Raw genomic sequence first — 26,004 nt, 5'->3', positions numbered from 1 at the left:
GTGAAAAATATCCAAAACGACTCACTCCCAAAGAAACGAGCAGAGGCCAAACGGGGGATTCAGTTGAAGAACACCTTTATTTGAATTCTCGGCATGATGCATTTCGGCCTGTCATGGCCTTCCTCGGATGCCTAAATGTCAGGAGGCATTTCGATCGTCACTAAATATGTAGTCCAACACTTCCTGTTTGGTGGAAGCCCGCTCCGCCCCCTCTTGGCTCACCAACCCGTAGTTCATTGGAACCACAAGTCCCAGAGTTCTTCACTTCCTCCAGGTAAGTGCTGCCAGGGGGATTTTCAGTTCCATGTGGAAGCGCGGTAGGTCGGACTTGCTGTGGTGATAGAAAACTGCCAATATCCTGTAAAATGTATTCCCAGGTGCCTCTTCTGGTCCCCACACACCTTATCAACCTCACCGACGACCTGGAGGCAAATGTGGCGGAGGTAGGAGTGCAATGCATCCCACCCTACGTGTCGCCGCCTTGCTATTGTCCTGGTGCGAGGGGTGGTGGGCCACGGACGTTCCGATACCTCGGAGTTACAAAAGTTCTGCAGCAGCAGCTGCCAGCCTTGTCCGCAGCCAGCTTGTGAAGTGGGGGCCTCTGTATCACGGTGCTGGCGCCGTGAAAAATATCCAAAACGACTCACTCCCAAAGAAACGAGCAGAGGCCAAACGGGGGATTCAGTTGAAGAACACCTTTATTTGAATTCTCGGCATGATGCATTTCGGCCTGTCATGGCCTTCCTCGGATGCCTAAATGTCAGGAGGCATTTCGATCGTCACTAAATATGTAGTCCAACACTTCCTGTTTGGTGGAAGCCCGCTCCGCCCCCTCTTGGCTCACCAACCCGTAGTTCATTGGAACCACAAGTCCCAGAGTTCTTCACTTCCTCCAGGTAAGTGCTGCCAGGGGGATTTTCAGTTCCATGTGGAAGCGCGGTAGGTCGGACTTGCTGTGGTGATAGAAAACTGCCAATATCCTGTAAAATGTATTCCCAGGTGCCTCTTCTGGTCCCCACACACCTTATCAACCTCACCGACGACCTGGAGGCAAATGTGGCGGAGGTAGGAGTGCAATGCATCCCACCCTACGTGTCGCCGCCTTGCTATTGTCCTGGTGCGAGGGGTGGTATATATATATATATGGGAGAGGCCCTCTGAAATGCGTCAGGCTGGCAGGATTTGAAAATGGGATCGTAAGCTGGCTGTTATTGCAAATAAAGTAAGCTCCTTACTTGTGTGGTGTGCGGCCTCATCTGCTGGGAAGTTTTGGGAGAAATATAAAAATATCTGTATATATATATATATATATATATATATATATATGTATATATATATATATATTTTGCTACGTTTCTTCTCACCCCATGTACATCGGCTGAAGTCACGGCACAGCAACAGGTAAGTTGTAAAAGTTTTTACTTTATTCACACACCATGTGCAAAGTTTTAGCGTGCATCAAAAAAAAAAAACGGACGGCCTACTCATTTCAGCTACTCATTTCGGCTACTCCTATATATATACATACAGATAGATAGATAGTTAGATATACACAAAAGAAATCAAATAAAAAAGTAGTTTCTATTTATAAATACAAATAATTAAATTGTATTATTCTACATTTTTACAAATAAATCGTAAACAATACAAGTATTTGAAATAAAAGACAGTTGTAAAAAACAAAACACCTATAAAAACAATGAATTATTCTTGAAAAAATTGTTACCGAAATAGTACATAAAGAATTTAAAAAATCACAAAAAAGTACATTAAATGGTGAAAAATGCGAAACACTAAAATGTTATAGTGAGAAAATTAAACATTAAAGTAGAAATTCACTAAAAAAAAAACATTACAGGGATGTTATAGTTGGGAAATAGAATTAAAAAAGCCTTGGAAAGTCACTGAAAAAAATAAAGGTTATGTGGATGTTATAGTTAGCCTCCTATTTCACTCATACCAAACCTGAGATTTTCACCAGTTATAGTTAGCTGAGCTAACTATAACTTACTCCCCCGCAATGCACTGCTTATGGCCTCACATATCACGTCACTCATCACTCAAATTCAACATATCAAAATATCCCCTTTTGAGAGACCTAATCCTCCTTTTAAATATTAATAAGCCACCCCTATGTAAGCCTTAAGTGCTCATAATGCATGGTGCATAATATTTAAAACTATAAAAGTTTAGTGCAAAATATATCCTTACAGTGACAAGACCCCAACAGCTGTTTTCACCGATCCATAGGAAAGCATTGGGAGTCAATATTCAAATTAAATATTGTTTTCTCTGCAAGGAACTAGTGAAAAGTAGGTAGGGTTACCTTTGGGAACTTCTTTTCGATTGGTTAGAGAGGGGCCAGTAGTCACCCCCACTAACAGGATAGTGCCAGGAACGAATTAAGAACTCCTACACACCTTCTTTAAATTACTATTGGACTCCTGCAAGAAAGAAGGGCTGCACCTGATGTTGAGACCCATGAGGAGTAACCTAAAGAGTCTAAGTCTAGAAATAGAAAGCTTCACTGGGCCCAATGCCAAGCAGTAACCGTTTCATGTCAACAAATTCCTTGGCGGGAGTCTAGACTGGTCCTGCCCATAACTTTTGCTTCTTTCGTCAATGGTTTCATCAAGACCTCGTCCTTCGCCAACCTGTCCTTGACAAGCCCATCTTTGGATCTAGCCTGGATTCTGGCCCCGCTGAGGACTTTACCTTATTGAAAATTTAAAAATTCATATCTCTGCATCCCTTTATGGGATTTTTGTTGTTTTGGTAACATTTTGTCCATTATAACTTCCTCTATTGTTATAAATTATTATGTTGTGTTTTCAACTTTTTAACTGTTTTGGTACTTCTAAATGTTTTGCACGTTTTCCTAAAATAAGCCTGTCTGCTCTGTGCAATAGCTTTCAGGGGTAGTGCTCAGGTTTAAATGATTGAAACCTTTATTGGACTTAAGAAGACGGAGTGTTGAACATTGCAAGCACTCACCCCCAGTCAACTGATCTGGGTTTAATCCACCATCCACCATCATTCTTTAGCTCACTCCACCACCCCAGTTCAGACATGGCCATATGCAAATCAGTATGATCCTGTGCCTCATGGGAACAGTCCAGCCTGAACTGAAAAGCCATGTCTTCCCTGGAATGGCATGGTGAGCAAAAAAAGGATGGATTTAGACCCAGATCTCTGTACTGGGGTGAATGTATGCCATTGTATTGCATTCTGTCCATCAACTGTTCTTTTTGAATTTGACTCCCCGAGTGGGACGGGTATGCTCAGACGTGACTCCTGTGCTCTCCATGCCACTGGAGTCAAGCTATCCTAGCTTATGAGGGCTCAAAACCCAAAACTGGTCCTAGGATGCTTGTTTCCAGTCCAGGGAGGACCTGGCCTGGCAGTTCGGGCTGGACTGTTCTCATTGGGCGCAGGGTCAAGATTGATTTGCATATGGCTGGGTCCAAACTGGAATGGCATGGTGAGCAAGAAAACTATGGACATAGGCCCGGATCTCTGTACTGGGGTGAATGTATGACATTGTTCTACATTCTGTCCATCAACTGTTCATTTTTGCATTCATAAGAAGAAAAGTGATATTATTACTTGTGATGGACTACCGTCCATCCCAAATAATAATACAATTTCTCACACATAGCTACACCTCTCGTCTTTCCTTTGCCTCCTCCACCTCTCATGACCTCATAGCACCCCTTGCCATCTATTGCTTTTCTACTGTTTTTTACGGTTCTATGCCACTGACTCACTACCTCTCTAATCTCTCTAGAATTTATTGCCTTAAAACTCTGGTATTTCTTTTGGTGATGTCTCATTAACAACATGCTTTTGGTGGACATCGGTGAACTTATGTTATGTATGCAGCTATCATGCACTCCGTTTATACGAACTTAATCTAAAACGTTTACTTAAGTAATCTTAAGCTGTGTGGCACCTGGTCCATATTCAAAAGTACATATTAGTTATGATTTCTCAATGGAACATTTTGGATTAAGCTTGTAAATATTTGGCTCAGAAATACTGTAGTGTTGACCGTATATTGGAACTCCATGTGATTTACGTCACTGATCATAATTCTCCAGTATCCCATTGGTGTTCTCGTATCCCATTGGTGTTCTCGGTGTACATAACAGGAGTTCCACTACCAAAGTGAACAATATTAGGGACAAAGGTCATTCCTGCTGGGTGTCTTGTTCAAGGGTCCTGGATTCAGACACCATCTTCCCCTTCTGCCTTTAGTGCTTCCAGCATATAATACCATGGCCAAAGATATACTTTTGGAGTACCCGAAAAATAAGTTTCAATTCCAGCATGTTGAAAGCACTTTTGAAATCCAAGGACACCACTGCATACTCATCCCTCTACTTTGTCCAGATAATATTTCACATAGGACAGACTCTATGTTCTCCTATGGCATGGAAGAAATCCTGTTTGTAGGCAACCATCAAGGTCAGGAGGTTTTCCCCTCTTCATGAGCTTGAGTGTGGCTAGCAGCTGTATTTGATCAATGCGTCATCTTGCTAGAATACAGTTCAAACCCTTTTGATACCTCAGCAGTCATGTACAAAGTTCAGAAGTAATACCTAAACACTGTGTTAATTCCTGTCTGTACACTATGTGTCACTCCAGCCTTGTCCACTGTATATAGAATAGGTCACCTCTGTGCATCCTACCAGCCACCCTGTGCAACTTTTGTCTATACAATGTGTAAGAATAATTACCTAGGAAGGCAATTGCTCCCTCAGTTCCAGGTTAGGTTCATTTTCCGTTTAAGTCTGTAATCATTGCTTTGTTTTCTTTTAATCTGATTATTGTTGAGGCTCCATAGATTTTTCTTGTGCAGGTTCTCCTCATTACCACTTTCGTGGCATCCCACTCTGCCGCCCTATCTGAGGCAGAGCCAGTAGTTATTCCAAAATAGCCCAATAATGTGTAGCTTATGTCTGTGCAAAAGGCAGGGTTCTGTAGGCACTCCACTCTAAGCCTCCAAGTCTGAACGCTAGCTCTCTAGCCATGCCATGTGCATAGTAAACAGGGCAAGGAGTAGTTTGAAATAGTCCTATCCAAGTAATACAAGCCAGGAAACCTTACAGGTATTCTATTACTGGCAAATATGTAATGTATTCTGCTAAAAGAGCTGTGTGGGGTGAATAATATGTGTGTGTATATATATATATATATATATATATATATATATATATAATATATATATATAGCCGAAACCATATATATAGTCGCCTCATGGATCCACTAAATTCAACTAGTTAAGTATGTTATACTGTTGCGCTAATGTTAGGTAATGGTTCTCCCACTAAGGAAGATCTTCCCAGCATTCCAGAGATGGTGCAATTACAATTCCTTAACCAGATCATTGGTACATCTAACCAGGGAGGGACCTGCCAATCAGTTTTTGGAAAGAAAGGGCATTCTTTTACAGAGAGGGTATATGCATTGAATAAAAATAGTATTTGTCCATGGGTATATCTGGCCTACTCCTACAATTTAGGAGTATGCTAGGAGTCCTACAAAGGTAGGTCAAGGCACAACCTTTGGGAATTAGGCCTATGTTGTTTGTATCACATAAGAATTTTTCCAGTGCCTATGTGAATGGTGGTATTCCTAGAAATTATAAAGCACAATATAAGGGATCTAGGGAATGTGTTTTATACCAAATTGACGAGTCCTCCTTAAATGAAATCTTATGGTGAACAATGTACCTCCACTACATTGCCTGCGTAACATTGTCTGGGATTGTTTACTCAAAACCACAACCCTGTAAGCCAAAACATTGCTGGCCATTACATCAGCTTAAGTAAGTATGTAATCAATAAAACATTTAAGTAATTGCATCACAGATAAGGCTAACTATATTGATGCAAAAATAAAATAGTATAATTAGGAGTTAAGTTAAAATATTTTAAACAATAACAAATTAAAATAAGTAATTTAACGGTGATAGTTATAGTTAATCAAACTATAGATTCAATGTTAAGTACCAATGTAATTATATAATTCCTTTAAAATAAAATAATTAAATTAAGGGTAAACATATATTAATGAACTAAATTAATAATAAATAGTTTATGGATAAGGGTTAATTATTACATTAAAATACCGGGGGGAAAACAAGACTGAGAATTACATTGTTAATTATTTTAATTTAATACTCAATAGTTTAAAATCAAAGTTAGGGTTACTATTATAATTAAATAAATTAAACAATGCAAATATTGAAATATCGAGAAAGGATTTATTTTTTGTTAAAAGTTAAATACAAAAGAGGTCAGAGCTTTCCGATGCCACAGTTTTTTGGGCAATAGTTAATAAGAACGTATCATGCATTCTACGCTAAATAGAAACCTTTGCCACGCATGATGTAACAGCTAATAAGTATATGGTTCCATCACAGAAATATATAACTGAAAACTGATGTAAAAGAAAATAAACATTGTAGTATCACTGTTAAAGGTAATAATTCAAATTCGTACATTGGCGTTTCCCCAAGCACTCCTTAATTTAAACTCAATTTTAAATACGTTTCTTGAAAATGCGTTTTGAGATTGTAAATAATATTTTATTTTGTATCTTGTTGTGTTTACTGTCACACCTTTTGTTACTTGCTCTTTAGGTCCTATAACATTTGTTTTGGTATGATATCTCACCGTTTGCATTTCTTATTCTGGACTTCAGACTTCTATATATTATAATAATTGTACCAAAACACACGTTGGCATTTTTAGTCCCATTGACTGCTTGGTGTTGTCCTGCTGCAGTACAAAGATTCGATATCTTTAAGAACTGAAATTTACCTCAATAATCAATAAATGATGTATTACCAAATTATTCTTTGATTATTTACCTTCTTGACCTTAAACTTGTCTTTTTGAACCTGAGAATGAGTATTACATGCAAATTAAAGTGTAACTCTGGGAAGAAAAGTACTGTAATTTGCAGGGCTATAATTATTGGTTCTAAATGGCGAGAAATTCATGTGCATGGATATATATTCCATTTTATAGCGTCATATAAAAATATCAGTGCAATAAGTCTAACTTGCTCAAGATTTTACGGTGTTTTTGCTGATATGTTCAGGCATATTTAGTTCATTTGACTTCTCATTTTCAGAGCCAAATTATATATAATTTTCTATTGGCAAACCGAGAGGTTTCAGTTCCTGTTTTCCATACACCCATCTAATCCTGCACATTCCACATGTATGTTTTTTCTCTGTTAATACAATTATGCACTATCATTTTGCTTTCCCTCAAAGCAGAATACAAATCCTAGAAAGGTGCGATTGCCAAATATTTGAAGTTTTCAAAGAGGTTTCGATCTACATGTCTGCTCATTTCAGAGCAATGTCTCAGAACTACTGGTACGACACATCTCTTTTTTATGATAAAAAATGTCTCCACTACTAAACCTGAACACAATAACAACATAGGCCATCTTATTATGTTCGGCCTAAAGAATTTGTAGAACGGTAGAAGCCCCACCCTTGCTTCTTACGTGTTAGCAAACAGGCTATGCTGAAAACGTTTTGATCTTTCTGATAACCCTACAATGTTTGTACATTTTATATTTTAGTTCTCTAAGAAAACCATTGCAGAGTGATGAGTGGACGCAGAGGTTTTTCTCTTGCATCTCTAGAGTTTCAGTTTATTGTATTGTATTGTATTGTATTGTATCTATGCTTGTATAGTGCTACTGCCACCCTACGGTGTATCCTGGCACTTCAGATATCAAACACTTGGTCAGCTAGATGGTGAAGAGAAAGAATGGAACGTGAATCAGTTTTGGAAATAGCCAAGTTTTCAGGCTTTTCCTGAATTCGGTTAGTGAGACACTCTGTCTGATCATTTGTGGCAGCTTGTTCCATAACTCTGCCCCTACCACACTGAAAGCCCTCCCCCCCATCTGAGAGCGTTTACATTTTTTGACTTCCAGCAAACCAGTACCCGAGGACCGGATCTGTCTCTGAGGAAGGTACCAGGAGAATCTTTCCTGTAATGGAATTGGGCCCATCACATGTGAGGTTCTAAACACCTGGCAAAGGGCCTTGAAAAGAACCCTTTCCCTAATTGGTAGCGCTCAAATCTCTTGGTAGGATGGGGAGTATTCGATGTAGCAGGCGTAACAAGCCAAATCAAACGTTAGCTGTCTTAGTTGCCTGTGACTCCATCTGGATGTTCTTGTCTGTTAGGACCCCCAGATTCCGTACCGTGTTGGCCAGGATCAGTGGATCCTCCTCCGGAGTGAGTCTAAACTCCAGCGGGGAGTGTGTGGACGGCCTTGCAGGAGAGCAATAGAGCACCTCAGTTTTTCCGCCATTGAACTGAAAAGAGTTCCTCTGCAGCCAATCCGCAGTCTGGCGCATACACTCTTGGAAGTGCTCCAAGGAGACTGCCTGTTCTCCTTCCAGGGAGAATGCCAACTGCGTATCGTCCGCATAGTTGACCAAGTGAACCCCAAACGATTTGATGTTAGGAAACAGTGGCTGCAGGTAGGCATTGAAGAGAATAGGGCTAATGGCAGAACCCTGGGGCACCCCATGTGTGACCAATGTCTTGCAGGAGGTAAATGGTGCCATGGAGACTGTCTGTTCTCTTCCTGTCAGATAGGAACAAAGCCATAGCAAGGCCCCACCCCTAACCCCCATCCTTTCCAGTCTCTCTAAGAGGATTGGGTGGCTTACTGTGTCGAACGCGGCCGACATATCGAGAAGTACCAGTATTGCGCCATTCCCATTTTCGGCCCGCATTCGTAGGTTGTCCAGCATAGTCGAGAGGGCAGACTCCGTCCTGTGCCCCGGCCGAAACCCAAACTGATCCTTGTCCAACAGATGGTGTTCCTCAAAAAAGTTGGACAAGGACCTGCTTATGGCCCTCTCCAGGATTTTAATAGGAAAAGGGAGCAGCGAGATTGGGCGGAAATTAACTGGGTTTGTGGGGTCCAAGGAGGGTTTTTTAATCAGTGGTGTCACCACCGCCTGCTTCCATTCCCCCGGGACTGTGCCTTTTTCCAATGACTGATTGCATATCTGTCTAAGCCGGGGAGGGTTGCGTGGCCAGAGAAGTGATAGAGAAGTACAAATATGTCACGGGTTTGGGGTGGTGTCAAACTACTAACCCAAACATGGCATATGCCACAAAGTAAATTGTACTATGTTGATGTGGACGAATTTCTCAAGTGTGGATGAACCTCGCAAGTGACACATATTCCATAATTCCTGCCTGAGTTATTATGAGTGACAGAATGTGGCCCCATTGATGTTGGATTGCTGCTTTCTTTAAAGATTTTACGAAATAGAAACTCACTTGGTTTCTAGTTGTTACAACCACTAATTCCCTTTGAACAGGCACGTGGCACACTCTACATTTGATAATGCATATTAACACCCAAGACTACACCCAAATCTTATAAAACAATTTATTTTCTGAATTTGCACATTCTAAGAAAACCATCTGTGGTAGATGATATACCAATACTGTATTTGATTGGCTTGATAGAAGGCCTTGCTTAAAATCAAACACTTTTTCTTCAAATGTGCGCACAACTTGATATTTATCCCTTATTTTCCTCACAAAGAAACATATTATGGCTTTCCAAAGACATCTTAGATTGCGGATACCTGAGATGCACATATATTGTTACATTATGAAGGGGATCTGTGCAGGGGACAGCATCAAGAGCTTACCTGAGACTACATGGTTTCAGAAGGCGATGTAGCACTCCTCGTGCAAGCCCAAGTTTGCCATTTTGCGTGAGCCACAGAATTAGTGCATCGCTCTCCACTCAACTCGCGAAAAACCCTTCTGGCTCACTCCAAGTACATTTGGGTGGAGAGGATGCTCAAACTCGGTCTGAGCTTGGTGTCTGACATTGTCCTGACGGAGAGGACAATGCTCTTTCATTCATATTTTGATTGAAGTGTAAATCTTATGTCACACTCTTCTTAATGGTGCATTGCTCTTAGATGCTCGGTTTACACTCTTTTCTGTTTCTCAGTTGATTTATTTATAGGGCTGCAGGTAGAATCTAGTATAAGAAAAAGAATCACTTTTTCAAAGTAAATAAAAAGCAACTTGTATGCATTTATTGAATGCATCCTTCACTTGAATGCTACATATGTGGCCATGTACAGTCTCAAGCACCTGGTTGCTGGCCATTTCGAAAGTCTTGAAAACTAGTCATGAACATGTGTATTGTGGAAGAAAAAATACCATTCATTCCTCAGTAAATTTGGGAGACAGTGGTATTCATATTAAATATTCATTAAAAGTCACAATAATCATTGGGAGTCGCCTGCAACCAGCAGGTCCGAACGCTCCCCGAATACACAGATGGTTACATTCTCATACACTTCAAATGGGATATATGTAAGCATACACAGCCAATAAGTGGCATACTACGGCCAGTTGATTAGGCCAGTTTTTCTTAACCTTTTAACTTCAGCAGACTCCATTGAATCACAGTTGGAAGCCGGGAAGTAGTAATTGGATTTACTTTGGCCCCGGACAGACACAGGGCAACTATGGACATTGGTATGGAGAAAGCCGCAGACCGTGGAGGGTCTTTGTATCAGAAGGTGACAAAGAAAGTGAATGCTTAAAGGCTTAAAGACCATGTGCTCATTGTACCTGAGTACATGCCACCTACTGGGAATCAGTACTCTATTTGAGTATTTCAGCTCTGCTAAAGTTTGCAGGAATGTCCCATTTTTTGAGGTCTATAGTTCCTGATCACGTAATGCTGTGGATGGGAGAACACGCAGCTTGGAAGGGCCCTTTGGGCATTATACCTGTGTATACATGCATATATCACTGGTTGGTTAGAGCGTTAGCTTAGTAAGTATACAGAGGTGCATGATTTTGTAGAAATTCATAAGCAATTCAAACATGTTTTAGACAAAAGGTGATTGCTAGTTGAGGTCTGAGCATATTTGAATGTATCCAGTGACTGCGTGCATTCACGCATGCTCCATCCTGAACTAGCTATCTACTTCTGACAACATTTTTTTTTAAATGCTTATGATTATTCTTTCAAATACATCTTTATTAATTGTTTTACTATACATATCAAGCAGGCATTATTGTTACATGATTAAACTATTCGTCTCAAAGGAAGAACCGCCTTTACACAGTTATTTAGTGTGAAATTCTTATAATTATTGATACAATATTGGTTACATGTCATATGGGTCTGTGGACCACAAGGGGTGCATTGACCACAAGCTAAGAACCACTAGACTGGTACAGTAGGTGCTGATCACACACTAAGTAAACTGTAGCATAACCATTGTTGGTGTATCTGAAATAAGGTAGTCTGCAATCAGCAGAGCAATGGCACATTTTCCATACATATATATTGACAAATCATTTAATGGACATGATGTCATAATGAGCAAATGTCAGTAAAGTCTATCTCACCCTTTTGTTCTAGGTCACAGGCCTAGGTACGAAAATAACTGTTCTGTAAAACTGCAGCCCCACCTATTACACAGTTTTTCATGCTAACATTGTTCCCAGCCTAGACTCCTCTTATGCCTCTTCAAACTTCACCACATAAGACACCTGCACACTCCCTAGCTCATAGGCCTCTAGCTCAGTTAATACCATATCGCTGTAATTTTACCTTTCCCAATATCCTTGTCCTGTGGCTTGTCATATAAGCAAATGTAATCTTTTTGGCCTAAACTACACATGGACCCAATGAATTATACTATCAATCTATTTATATGCAGTGTGTGTGTGTTTGTAAACTTAGTTAACCACCCCCCAATAGAATCATGATAGATCCATACAAGTGTTTTTAGCATTTTTATATCCAAGTTTCTTTAAAGAACCACCGTGACCCAATCTGCAGTGTTCTAGGCCAAATCACCTCCAGTAAGGAATCAAAATCAGCTGTGCATCTGTCTTAGGTGGTCAAAATTTGAATAACTGTAACTTCTGCAACTCAGAAATACAGCTGGAAGTCCGGCCTTGCAAGGCCTTATTGTAGCAATGACATTTTTTAAAATTTGGAGTACCTATTGCCTCACAGAAATATAAGCATACAAACATATCTTTCTAAAAAGAGTTGGAATATTAGTAGTCCTGGAGTACATGGAAAGCATAGGTAAAGGAATCATTTTGATAAAATTCACTCTTCTAACCAGCTAAATGGGAAGATTCTGTTTTTATCCAGCAGTGATGTACCTTCTGAATAAATAGCCTTGAGGTTAAAGACAACATCTTCTTCTAATTTACAAGGTGTCTTAATTCCAAGATATCTAACCTTCTTCACTGGTAATGAATCCAATGGCAGGCCCATTGTCCCAGGCCGTAGCCTCTATCTTGGCCTCATTAATGGTGTTACCCTGTATCCCTATACAATTATAAGGTTCTATCCCTAATTTATTGAACATTTCTTATTTCATTGTTAAAACTAGCTACCTATCCAGTTTGAGCTTCATTTTATAGATACCTCCTGATATATAAAAATACAATAAATCTGACTAATTTTATTAGTTAGAGGCTATATATAGATATACGAAAAGAGCATGGCGAGGGATCATCCTTTTGAGTTCCTTGGCTAATAGTAATTCAGGTGAATAAAGTCTGGTTAGTAAAACATTTGGGTTCAGATGTATCAATATACCTATTTGCGATTCTCAAATAGCGATTTTTTGAGAATCGCTATTTGAGAAATGCATAATGGTATGTATGTAAAAATTCGCTATTTTTTAGCGATTTCTTAAAATTCCTTAATTGCGATTAGCAAATTGCTAATCGCAATTAAGGAATAATTTCCCATTCATTTCTATGGCCCATAGGAAGGAATGTGAAGTTATTCTCAATTTGCGATTCGCAATTTGCTAATTGCAAATTGAGAATAATTTCAAGGGTGCAATGGTGTCTTAAGGACACCCTGCTACACCCCTGAAATTTACATGTGTGCGCATATGGCACACATACATGCCCTAAGGGCATGCATGAACGCTACATGGCACCTTTACAAATGGCAAAAAGTGCATTTGTAAAAGAATTCGCAAATTAACACCAACTACAAGTTGGTGGTAATTTGCGATTTCTTAAGGGCAAATCGGTAAATTGAAATGCTTGATGCATAGCATTTAAGGAATCGCAATTTGCGATTCCTTAAATGCTTACGCAAAATTAAGGAATCGCAAGTTTAGCGATTCATTACTTTTGCTATGCATTTTGCTTCATACATTTCAAATAGCGAATTTTTAGTGGCAAACGCTGCTTTTTTGCGAATCGCAGCGTTTGTGACTAAAAATTACCTTGATACATCTGCCCCTTGGTCACAGGGTTAATGTAAAGAGCTTCTGTTGCCTTAATAGGTGTGGCCAAGAACCCTGGAATGTCACGTCTATCCAAGTGGAGTCACAGTTATCTCAGTCATATGCCACCTTAGCATCAACCAGTTATTTTTTATTAATACACCTACCACTTATTGTCATAATAATTTTGACATCCAGAACTGTTCACATAGATCTTAGTGTCACAGTTGATTAGAGAGATATGCTGATATGAAGCACAAATAATTGGGTTGTTATTATATTTTTGCAAAAACAATCATAGATGTACCCACCACACAGATGACACCTGTTGCCTGTACATTATCACAGTGGCGGAACGTAAATAAATAAATAAATATCTGCTGTTGTATGTCGGACTCCACTACCCCCCCAACCAGCCCTGCCCCCACCCAGCCTCACCTCCCCACAACGTTACCTCTGCGAGCCACCACTGTGATCACATACAGGCAACAGGTGTCATTTGTTGTGGAGGGTATATCTATGATTGTTTTTCCAAAAATATAATAAAGATCCAATTATTTGTGCTTCATATAGGCACATAGTGTTACCTCTGTGAGCCTCCACTGCGTGATCAATACAAATAAATAAGGACCAATAAGCTATTATGTCTAACCTCTTCTTCAGCTCGATAATACCTTTTCCTGACTAAAGCACTCCATGCTTTTTAAGCATAAGTCAGGGCTAATAGAAAAGGCCATTTGTTTTAAAAGCTGTGCTGTCTTAAGATACCAAGTATAGTAAAGTTTGCCCTGCAAGCTTTCTTGCAATACAGGCATAGCTTTGACTCCTTTTAAAATGGCCACGGTTTGTTTCCTGCTACTCCACACATTAAATTATTCTGCACCCCCAGTTAGACTCTGTTAATTATTCAGAAATAGGTTCAGTCAAGTTCCAGGATCAATTGCTTAGTTAGACACTCTCACACTCTATTAGTGTCATGCTTCATCATCGAGTCAATTGTTTCCTGCTAACCACAAACCTCTCTCTTACGATACATGCTTTCCATTTTTCAGTTGTGTGTCTTTTCCTTAATCTAACTTAATTTATTTGCATTCATCTATATTGTAATCATTCTTTCCTTTTACTAACCTCCACTCCTCAGAGTCTGTCACTCTCTGCTGTGGTAGTTTGACTATTTCCATAACTAACGAAGGTACCGAGCAGTGCACCAGTCTCTGTAAAATAGTGTAGAATTTACAAAATGGTCATATATGTCAGATAGAATGCAGTTGATTAGCCTGTATTTCTTTTTACCCTTTCCTCTTTTTGCTCCCAGGTGTACAGTCGACTTGATAGATACTGCTGCGGCTTCACACCCCGCAAAGAAGATTCTTGTGTGCAGCAAGGACTTGAAAAGAAATGTGAAGAATATGGATCTGCTGCCCTAGCACATATTGTGCAGAGGAAACAGGACCGAAGACATTTAGTCTGGATTAACAACAAGGGTTTCTTTGACAGGAGTGAAGAGAATCTGGATTTCAAATTACTAGAGGGAATACAAGAGTAAGTACAATAACCCCATTTTTTATCATATGGCTCATTACAGTTATGTCTTGGGTTGGATATTGAAGCAGTGTTTTATTGTGCTTTGAAACAAAACTAACTTTCTCTGGCTTTATCCACTGTCAAATTGTTTTACCAATAAAGTCAGTTACTTATCTCGGCATTTGAAAGCAAGGGCTCAGCTGCTTGAATGGAGAAGTAAATACGAGCTGTGTGTACTCAGTGAGTGAAGCTGCAGGAATGTGCTTTATGGGGTCTATCTTTTCGGTGATGTACACCCATGTTTCTAATCTGTCAGTGACCTCTTTGTGCAGCTCAACTGAGAATTTGTCCTGTGATTTTTTGACTTTATTTGCATTTAAGTTTTATAGAACAAACCCGATCTACAGTGCTGTCACGCTGGTAACAAAGTATGACAACCTGGGGGCGCTAGGGAGCGCACAAGCGGAATGGCCGCCACATTGTGAGGCTCCCGCAGGTCGGCTCATATATCCGTAAATTATCCTACTTCAACTAAGGTGCAAGGTCAGAAGGAGCATGGAGACGAACCCTGCTAATCTCCGCAACATCGCGGTATCTCTTTGTGAGCAGCTGGAGGTCCCTGACGCTGGTGCATGGCGGTCAGCATTGTGAACCAGTCGAGGACGGCTGGCGTGCCTGGAGCATCAGAGCGGCAAGATAAGTTACGGGACAGCGAGGCCCCTCACGTGGAGAGCAGGCCGGACTGCGCTGTCAGCGGGGGAAAGCTGAACGTAGAGCGTCGGTCTTGGAGGGTGACTGGCGCTGGAGATCGCTGCCTACAGAGACGTTTTCATAGCGGTGAGCGGAGCTCAGATTGAGCGTTGGTGGCCATCTTAGGACTCCACGCACAGAGATAGTTCCCCTTTCTTTATGCGCGGAACTGGGCTTGTCAATACACGAACACTACAATTGACAGCAACATAACAACTGTGGGTGGACACACGGAGGTATCGTGCAGTGTGCAGACAGGGGCCATTCTGGATTGGCTGTGCATTACTACTCCCTAGCACATAAGAAACTGGGACAAGCGAGGACAGCACTTACACCAGGGGGCACCGCCCATAGGCAATGGCGATATTGATGGAAGCAGTGTGAAGATATAGCTGTCCCTGATGCAGTGAGGGTTTGAGATAGGCGTCTCTGCACTGCGAAGGAGGTACTGGAGACTACTTGGCTATATGCTGGTGCACGCACTCTGAAGGAGAGAGTGGGGAGACGAAATTGGCACTGCACAATGTCTGCGCTAAGGGGAGTGAAGCACCGCACCGACTGACGGAGTGTGGTGGTGGCAGAGTACATCGAGATCTGCTCAGGACTTACCGAAGTGGAGGTGCTGTGTGATTGGGGCGAGGAGCCATATCCATAGCACATTGGACCTTGAGACATGCGTCACAAGTGTGCACTACGGGAGGTGCTCATTGTCGCTGGGGTTGCTGGTGGATGTAATTTGTTGTCCTAGCCTTCCTCTTATTTGCAATGAAATGTGACTGACATCTCCATACGGAGAGTAGGATCATTGGCGGCGGCCCTAATAGTTGAAGGAGAGGCATAGCTCATATACTAGCGTAGAGTCGGACATTGCAGTGAGTTTAATAGCGTGCTGTCAGCTGGGCGAAGAGCCAACATATGGTCCAGGCCTTGACTGCTTCAAAAAGTCGGCGCTCAGGACAGTATCAAAATGGGGAAGCCAGACACTCGTCAGCCAAAGCTGACATTTGATCCCCAAAAAAAAACGCCAGGCAGCACCAAGCTGAAGCAGATATGGAAGGGACCACCTGACAGCAGGAACAACAGCAAGCATTGGGAGAGGATTTGAAATCAATATTACTGGAGGTGAGACAAGGATTCGCGACTATATTGGACAAAATGGACACAATGTCATCACGAATGGATGCGATAGCCCGGAGAATTGGGGGACACGAGATGCGTATCAAGGAAGCGGAACAGCGCATCTCTAAAGTTGAAGATACCACCACCCAAGTACAGGAAATGACGGCGCAAATAGATAAGTTGCTCAAAATCATAGCAGCTAGAAATGAGGACATAGAAGCACGCAGTCGAAGAAATAACATACGCGTCTTAGGTATACCGGAGAGTACGAACATAGTTAAGAAGGAGGAGTATATAGAGAAATTGCTAACAGCTGTGGTGGGTGCGTAATTATTATCCCCTCATTTTAAAGTTGAGAGAGCACACTGATCCCTTGGACCGTGACCGCCGCCTGGAAGCACCCCAGACCCTTCATCACCCGCTTGTTGAACTATAGAGATAGGGAGAAAAAGCAGTTGAATTACAAGGGGATCTCGTTTACAATGTACCCTGATTTTACGCGACATGTCCAAGAGTAACAACGGAAATCTTGGGTGGTGAAACAAAAGCTCAGGCAAGCACAAATTGATTATGCGCTCCTTTACCCTGCTCGACTCTGTGTTACCCACCAAGGGACTCAAACTTTTTTACAAGGCCTCAACAGCTGAAAGAGTTTCTGAAACAACTTCGTAAACAGAGAAGACGGCCACCAACACTGTAGGGTTTACCGAGGTCTCACTCGCCAGAAGTGGAATGCCTACCGCTGTGGAATAGCAGTGACAGGTTTTGTGGGAAGTCCCACGGTTCATAGATATGGATACGTTCGTAGAATTGTATTGGAATACTGGCTAAGACATTGTGTACGAGGGGACTACTAACTTCCTATAGAACGGTAGCACGGAGGAGGGTTGGATTTATTCTGCAGCCGACCACCCTCGAAGTCGATCCAGGGTTTGGCACTATGATGTAATTACTATACTTGGTCTGACGAGAGGTATCAGTGGGCCCCCTAGCAGCGTTGCCCCGCCTGGGAATACCCCACAATTGTTTTCAATTTACCTACGTTGTTCTATATCTTCTCCTTAAGTTTGAAATAGGAAATAGGAGGGGCTGGATCTAATTGTTAGAATGGAAAAGTTGAAGGTCGTTAGGGAGGGGGGGATGTCTATAACTGGCATGATTGGGATGCTTCAGTGGGTGGGGGAGGATAGGGGATGGGAGTTTCAAGGTCACAGTGATGATACTGCAAGTATGGTTTTACAGATGTGTGTCTTTTTCCATATACGAGCTCGGATGCTTATATGTCCGCGATGCACAGATTGGAAAGCTACGGGTTGCCATTCCTGCCTGCTGCTCGCCGCAAGCCTGCCGCTCTGCCTTACTGACAGTCTGTGGGGGATGGCAATGCGGGGACCATGCTGGGACTATGCGCCAGGACTCCATTTCTCAGAGTCCCCGGGCGCGCTTCAGCCGCATCACATCTCAAGCGCCCGGAGGCGCTTAAAACTGCTGCAGCCCTCACGCAGCGCGGGTTGCCGTTCCTGCCTACTGCTCGCCGCAAGCCTGCCGCTCTACCTTACTGACAGTCCGTGGGGGACTGCAACGCCGGGACGACACTGGGACTACGCCGGGACTCCATTTCCCAGAGTCCCAGGGGGTGCGCTTCAGCCACATCACATCTCAAGCTCCCGGAGGTGCTTAAAACTGCTGCAGCCCTCCCGCAGCACTAGTTGCCATTCCTGCCTACTGCTCGCCGCAACCCTGCCGCTCTGCCTTACTGACAGTCCGTGGGGGACTGCAACGCTGGGACCATGCTGAGATTTCGCGCCTGGACTCCATTTCCCAGAGTCCCCAGGGGCGCGCTTCAGCCGCATCACATCTCAAGCGCCCGGAGGTGTTTAAAACTGCTGCAGCCCTCCCGCAGTGCGGGTTGCCATTCCTGCCTGCTGCTTGCCGCAAGCCTGCCGCTCTGCTTACTGACAGTCCGTGGGGGACTGCAATGCCAGGACCACGCTGGGACTACGCGCTGGGACTCCATTTGCCAGAGTCCCCGGGGGCGCGCTTCAGCCGCATCACATCTCAAGCGCCCTGAGGCGCTTAAAACTGCTGCAGCCCTCCCGCAGCGTGGAACGCGCGCGGGCATGCCCAGGCCAAGGCTAAGCCCTTTCGCGCCCTTCAAAGCCCAGAAAAGGCCGGGCTGGGCCGTATCCCTTGGTTTTGCTGCTCCGAATCCCCACATTGTTTCCAGCTTTAATTTGCGGTATGACTAAATGAATGCAGGTCCTTGTACAGGGCAGAACATATTTGAACATTTAAAATCTTGCTGAAGAGCATGGAAATTGGGGCCTCCTATGTTTTAAGCATCTGCGATTCACTTTTTATGTATCTACTAGCAACCCGCCAGAGGTTGTCCGGGGATGAAATATAATGTCTGCAATGGTTGTAATAGGCAAGGCAAATTTATTTCAAAACTTGCCTGTGCGTCCTCTCAGAAGCCCTCTTTCGGTACTGCTGAAGGTGAGCGTGTACTCTTCTCTTTGTTGTCCTTGTCGCAATATGCGAACGTGTGTGTCCGCTCCAGCCGACGCCCCGATCGGCGCAAAATGCACGCACTCCCCAAACACGGCGCGGTGCTCTTAGACGCCCCACATCCCATCAACGGCAAACGCCACAACTCCTGCTTCTGAATGCTTCCGGCGTCTCTGACGGCACACGCCCACAACAATGCCGAAGGGCATGCCCACTCGTGTTACAACGCTAGTCCCACACAAAAAATTATTTCAAAACTTGCCTGTGCGTCCGCTCAGAAGCCCTCGTACTTTACCGCTGAAGGTGAACATGTGCTCTTCTGTTTGCTGTCCTTGCCGCAATATGCGAACGTGTGTGTCCGCTCCAGCCGACGCCCCGATCGCCGCAAAATGTACCAACTCCCCAAATACGGCGCGGTGCACTTAGACGCCCCACATCGCGTCAACGGCAAATGCCACAACTCCTGCTTCTGAATGCTTCCAGCATCTCCGACGGCACACGCCCACAACAATGCCGAAGAGCACACCCACTCATGTTACAATGCTAGTCCCACACAGAACGGTTATCACAAGCTGTATAATACTGTAGGCTTTTGCCGAATGCACACGCCCATCTCTGTATGCACACGCCCATCGCAGAACGCACACGCCGACAACGGACTACTTTTTCCCAAATGTTCTTATTCCCTTCTAATGTATATGTTGGGCTGGTGTATAACCTATGTCCATCTGCTGATACTCTCCTTTCCAATGCTGTATTGGGTGTTCCGGTTGGCGCTGTGGTTACCAGCCTCAAAGGTTTGGGCTCTCTCTTTATAATATTAGTATGGATAATAATATACTATGTAAAGTTTATTTTATTTTTGCAGTTTTTTTATTCTTCTATAACTTAGGCCTACTGTGGGATATTACTTGCTACTATTAATACTGTATCTGCATAAGTGTAGTAATTCTGAACTGGGTAGTTTTTCTTTTTTATATCTCATTGTGTCTTATACTTCAAGTGATATCCTTACCCATACTCCCCACACAAGCTAATCAGTCGAGCTAGCATCCCTTAACTCATTTAAGAAGTCAATAATGGGGAAAAGGAAAGCAGCCGAATTGACTTCAGGGAAGAAAAAGATAGCAAAGTTAGTAAAGCCACAGAATCCACCAAAATCAGCAGCTGAGAACTGTACCCTTGATGCTATCGAAGAGTTAATTGAGGAGGTAGAAACTATGTTATCATCAGGGAAAGTGAATAAGAACAAAGGTAGGGGTAATATCTCCTCCTATTATATTAGGAAAGACAATGATGGTATGCTAAAGCCAATTAGTCCTTCAGTTATCATGCACCAACCCCATGGCATAGAGTTAAATCAGACCCCATATGTGGCCCCATCAAAGATTGGACAGGTAACAGGTACGACTCCCTCTCCCTCTATAAGTGATTGTGGAAGCATGGAAAGGGAATGACATCATTTATCGAGCAATGAGGTAATAAATATAGAGTGCACAAATAGGTATCTGCCACTAGAGGTTAATGAGGAAGAACCGAAGTAGATTCCATAATAAGCAAAGTTGTAACTTGCTCGAAAGATCTGCGAAGTAGATTCCATAATAAGCAAAGTTGTAACTTGCTCGAAAGATCTGTGTACACCAGAGGAAGTCATGCAGAATGTTATAAATGCTACTCATAACCTGGTACAGGCTTTGTATGAAAAACTTAATATTGTTCAAGAAGAGGTCATGGTAATTAAAAGAATGATTGAGGCACTCACAAGCCGTCTCCCATCAAACCAAGGCATAACGATAGCTGACTCTGGGGTAAAAACACCCGCAGGGAAGAAATTTGATCTCCCTAATACAGGAAAGCGGGAACTAAAAACAATAGATAAAACTATTGAACACCAATGCACAAATAAGGTACCTAAAGGAAGTTTCTATCTACCACAAAGAAGGAGACCGTTGGAAACAGGGGAGGCTTCCTGAGAGATCGAAACCCCCTGAACCTCCACAGTCTCTAGACAGAACAACCTTAATGAGGCCAGTTATTACTGGGAATCAAAATAGGCATGCAACTTGGTTCCTGCATAATCAATACCCATTATGCCCTGGGATGGGGGTATCTAATGTGGGAAGTCAGTTTGGTGTTAATGAGGGAAACTACAGAAAGAATTACAGCTGTTATACTGTATATGATGACAAGCAACATTTGCATAGAGTATTCTTAACTAATGTACCAAGGCTAATCCCTGGCCACAGAGAAGATAGGGATTCTCTTGTGAATAAAGTAACACATTGGTTTAGGAAGGTAAGGCAATGCCGGTCTATTATTAGATCGGACATAAAAAATGTAGAAAGGATCCCTCAGGACACAGGGAACTTAGATGACATAATGGTATCCTTTTGGTCCAGAGATATCCCTGAGAACCTAATCATTATGAATTTAAGATCCCATCTCCTTTTTAAAGCAAACATCAGTATTAGACAGTGTAGAACAGAAGGAAACATTGATTCTTATCAATCTGTTAACAGCCAATGATGTAGCTATCTAGAAGTGATAGATTGACTATCTCAAGCTCCAGGTATGCAACTTGAAGCTAATGAAATAGCTCAACCATTTCCACAAGCAAATTGGCATTTACAATTATCTGATTATTCCAAAGCTTCTCTACCCTGTGAGAATTATTGGACTGAGGGTAATCCATTAGTTGTTAATGAAGCTATGGATGTGCCAACTTTTACCCCCACTGGTTGCCCACAAATAGAACCATCAAGGGATTTTGCAACTAACCAAAACACCTCTGACCTCCCTCTACAGTTTTTATCCCAATGTAGACTTAAGATGGTATCTTGGAATATAGCCGGGCTTGCAAGGAAATTGCAAGACCCGGACTGGCAAGCATATACTGACCTGTTTGATATCTATCCTTTTCAGCAATCATGGGCCAGGGAACCCTAATTTAAAATTGGCTATAGGCCATTTAGCTTAGAGGTGCGTCAATCTGTTAGAGGGAGACCTTCTGGTGGCCTACTAGTTTGGATAAAAAATGACATCAATGTTTCTGTAGGTATTGTTCCCACTGGCACTGACGATATCTTGGGCCTTAGCTTTAAATTTCCAAACAAGTACCGGATGTATTTGTTTAATATATACATTAGACCTAGAGAATCGTCGCTGGAGTCAGTAATTATTGCACGGCTAGGGGAGGTGCTTGATACCGCCCATTCTAATGATCTTGTTATAATTGGAGGTGACTTCAATCATTGTTACAAGCCTTTGCAGGGGGTCAGCATGATTATCGAAGAAGAAGACCTGGTAATGGGTATTCCCTTATTGGAGACAGATGAGATGAGGAGACCCTCTATCTCTGCCCTACAATTGTTTAATTTTACTATTGAGAAGGGATTGAGAGCGTGCAACGGGCAGAAGCCAATTAGATCCTAAATGCTCACATACCTTTTCAAGAGGGTTATCTTCCTCTCGAATTGATTATATTATGATAGTATTGGTTATTAGGATCTTGGGTAGATAGCACTAGGAAAGATAGTGATCATTTCCCTTTGTGCCTGGATCTCTCAGGGAGCTTCTTTTCGTTCCATTCTTCTTCTAGATTAGCCAGGGTTTCAGATGTGATCCAACCACAGGTTTCTAATAGGAGGGCTCTGAAGTGGTCGGCAATCTTGGGCAATGTTGACCTCTTAATACATGTTTATAACACCTTTGCTGATTTGGTATCATACTTTTTAGAAAGGTGCCCTAATGGTCCACTGATAACTCAAATCCATCTAAGGATAATGGAAAGTATTAAGCCCCATTTAACTAATCCTGCCTTTGGAAATACCAAACTGAAAACCAAGGTTGGGCATCCCAACCTATGGTTTGACTCTGATTGCTCCCTTGCTAAGCGAAATTTATGTAAGAATCTTGTGATTTATATCGACCGCTATCGCTAATGAATTGCGACATTAAGATAGTGGCAAAAGTACTGGCTAACCGGTTATCCCTGCTAATGGACAAACTCGTACTCCCTGATTAATCAGGGTTTGTATCGGGTAGGGCCACGTCCCATAGTCTCATGACTAAGCATGGGCGAATTTAGCGAATCTGGCGTTCGCGAATTTGCGTATTTGCGAACTCGCAATCCGCGAATTCTCGCGAATTTGCGTATTTTTTTGTTTTTATAGTGTTTGCAAGGATTTCTGCCAGTTCGCGAGGATTTTGTACCAGTTCGCAAATGCGAACTTACTTGTCGGCACGCAACGGTCGCGCCAATGTTGTTTCTACGTCTGGTTCATCACAGGTTCACAGCACCCTCTGTTTCAACACTGCCACCCTCTGTTTCACCCATGCCACCCTCTGGTACATCAATGCCACCCTCTGGTTCATCATCATCACTGTAGATTATGGGGGGGAAAAGCAAGCACACCTGCCCTGCTTCAACTGACATGAATTAATTTGGGGTTGATTTATTAATGTGTCACTGTTTTAAAATTCCAGTCTGGCACCTGCTTCCTTATCTGTCATTTGCTTTCTGTTGCAGTGCAATTTTTTTTTCCAGGACCTTTGTGGCCTACTTGTAGCTATTCTATGATCCGGCTGTGAGGGTCAGAGCAGGGTCATACAATTGTTGCAACTAGCAACTGGACTCTGGAGGGGCTCCAGTCAGGAAGCACTAAAGGGAAGGGTTACTAATGATGAATTTGAACTTTTGCACCTGCTGAGTGCTTTCAGTTTAGCAAAACTCGTTTTTCTGCAGAACAGCAAATGTAATGCCTCAAACAAACTTACTTGTGAAAGTTGATTTCTAATCTAAAAGTGATCCAAAGAAAGTCAAAAGGCCTCAAATCCAAAAAAGGGCAGGCAAATGTCAACCTGAGGAGTTATTCTGATAAAAATCATCATTTTCAGAAGGTCTATGCTGCTTGCTAGTGGATTTCTTGAGCAGAATTGCAAATTTTGTAATTTCGCGAGTGCGAGATTGTTGCTGCCCGCCGCACCTACATGTTCGCAATTGCGAACTTACGCCGCACCCGGAAAAATTGTATCACCAAGAAAAAAAAATCCGCTGCGTGCGAATTTGCGTATTTTCGGTAAATTCGCGAGCGTTCGCGAATTTACCGAAAATCCGCAAAATCCGCGAGCAGAACGGATTTTCCGCCCATGCTTACTCATGACTCTATTCTCTTTAATTCAGACGGTGGTGCCCGAATTTCCACTCGCTTCAGTGTTCTTAGATGCCTCTAAGGCGTTTGACTCGGTGAAGTGGGGTTACTTATTTGGAATCGTGCAGAAGATGGGTTGTACGCCTTTATATTTATCATGGATTACATTGTTATACCATCAACCCACTGCTAAAATAATGATAAATGGCCAAGTGTCCCAGCCCCTTGTCATTTCTAGAGGCACCCGTCCGGGGTGTCCGCTTTCCCCACTCTTGTTTGCTCTAGCAGTGGAGCCGTTGGCTTCCAGACTTCGCCAGTGGCACCAAGATAAAGCATTTTGTTGCTGTTTATGGCAAATACTGATCTCACTATATGCTGACGACAGGACGTTATATGTCAGAGACCCTCAACAAAATATAAACCCCTTACTACGGGAATTTATAAAATTCGGTAGATTGTTTGGAGTTCACATTAACTGGGGAAAGTCTCAGGTCTTCCCTCTCACACCAGCGGTGACTCAGTTCCCTCTTGACTTCCCGCTAGAATGATGTGACACAGATTTAAGATATCTTGGCATCCAGACAACCAGAGAAAGAGATGAAACCATTAGAGCCAATTATGGTACGGCTGTAGCACGACTAACCACCAACGTTACACGTTGGATTTCCCTACCCCTTTCATTAGCAGGACGAGCATCCCTTATCAAAATGATCATACTCCCACAATTTCTTTATTTATTACTCAACATCCCTTATCACCCAGGATGGCATTTTTTAAAGACATTACGCTCTGAACTAATCAGACTTCTCTGGGAAGGGAAGCAGGCAAGGCTTAAATGGTCGATACTAACCAGATCGTATGACCAGGGAGGCTTTGACGTTCCTGATTTGAGTTATACTATTTAAGTGCACAGACACATTATGCCTACTATTAGGTGCACCCCCCTCGATATATGCCGCAAATAGCTGTGGAAGATTGTCTTGCAGATCCCATCCCGTTAAATGGGTTGATACATGGGCACGTGCGTTCCCATGTGACGCCGCCCACTACTATCATCAGTACGGTCGATGCCTGGCATCAGATACCCTCTCTTCTGGCCCTGCCCCTTCTACACTCCCCTGGACTCCTGTTGTCACATCATCCTAGTCTATCCCTATTGCAAGTACGGGGATTTCAAGGACTATGCAAGAGGACGCATATAGTCAATTGGGGGGACCTGTTTCATGAAGGGACGTTTCGGTCCTTGGAGCATTTTCTGCAAGGGGTGCAGTACACACCTTTGGATGTATTTCTATATGTGCGGCTAAGACAAGGTATGCGCTCAATTCTCCCTGACTTCCCACAAGAGCCAGAGTCCTTAATGCCCCTACACCATATGTTGGGATCCACTGAGGGAAGGCACCTGGTTTCAGGCTTATACAGCTCCATAAGTATGCAAAGAGAAGCACTTCCTAGTTCAGCCAGAATGCATTGGGGAGGAGATTTAGGGCGAGAAATTACTGAAGACTCGTGGCAGTGTAGTGTAGTTCCTATATTCCCAATAGGCTCTGCGCATTGGAATAACATAAACAGCAGTGTAGACATAGGACTGAGGTCATCTAGGTCTCTACGGACTATGTTAGACTTAATTAGTTTTGCCAGCTAGCT

The 26,004-nt window shown here is 42.7% G+C and overlaps 1 protein-coding gene across 1 annotated transcript in view; it reads left to right on the top strand.

The window, feature by feature from the left end:
- GASK1B (golgi associated kinase 1B) overlaps nucleotides 1–26,004 on the top strand; it is a 202,381-nt gene that overhangs the window by 152,402 nt on the left and 23,975 nt on the right. The window contains exon 3 of the mRNA XM_086962352.1: nucleotides 14,622–14,848. Within this exon, the coding sequence (XP_086818478.1) occupies nucleotides 14,622–14,848 (227 nt within the window). The remainder of the gene's footprint in view (nucleotides 1–14,621; nucleotides 14,849–26,004) is intronic.

The sequence above is a fragment of the Lissotriton vulgaris genome, chromosome 3_1 (assembly GCF_964263255.1).
Source record: "Lissotriton vulgaris chromosome 3_1, aLisVul1.2, whole genome shotgun sequence".
Lineage (NCBI taxonomy): Eukaryota > Metazoa > Chordata > Amphibia > Caudata > Salamandridae > Lissotriton > Lissotriton vulgaris.
This window is presented reverse-complemented; position numbering and strand designations above follow the sequence as displayed.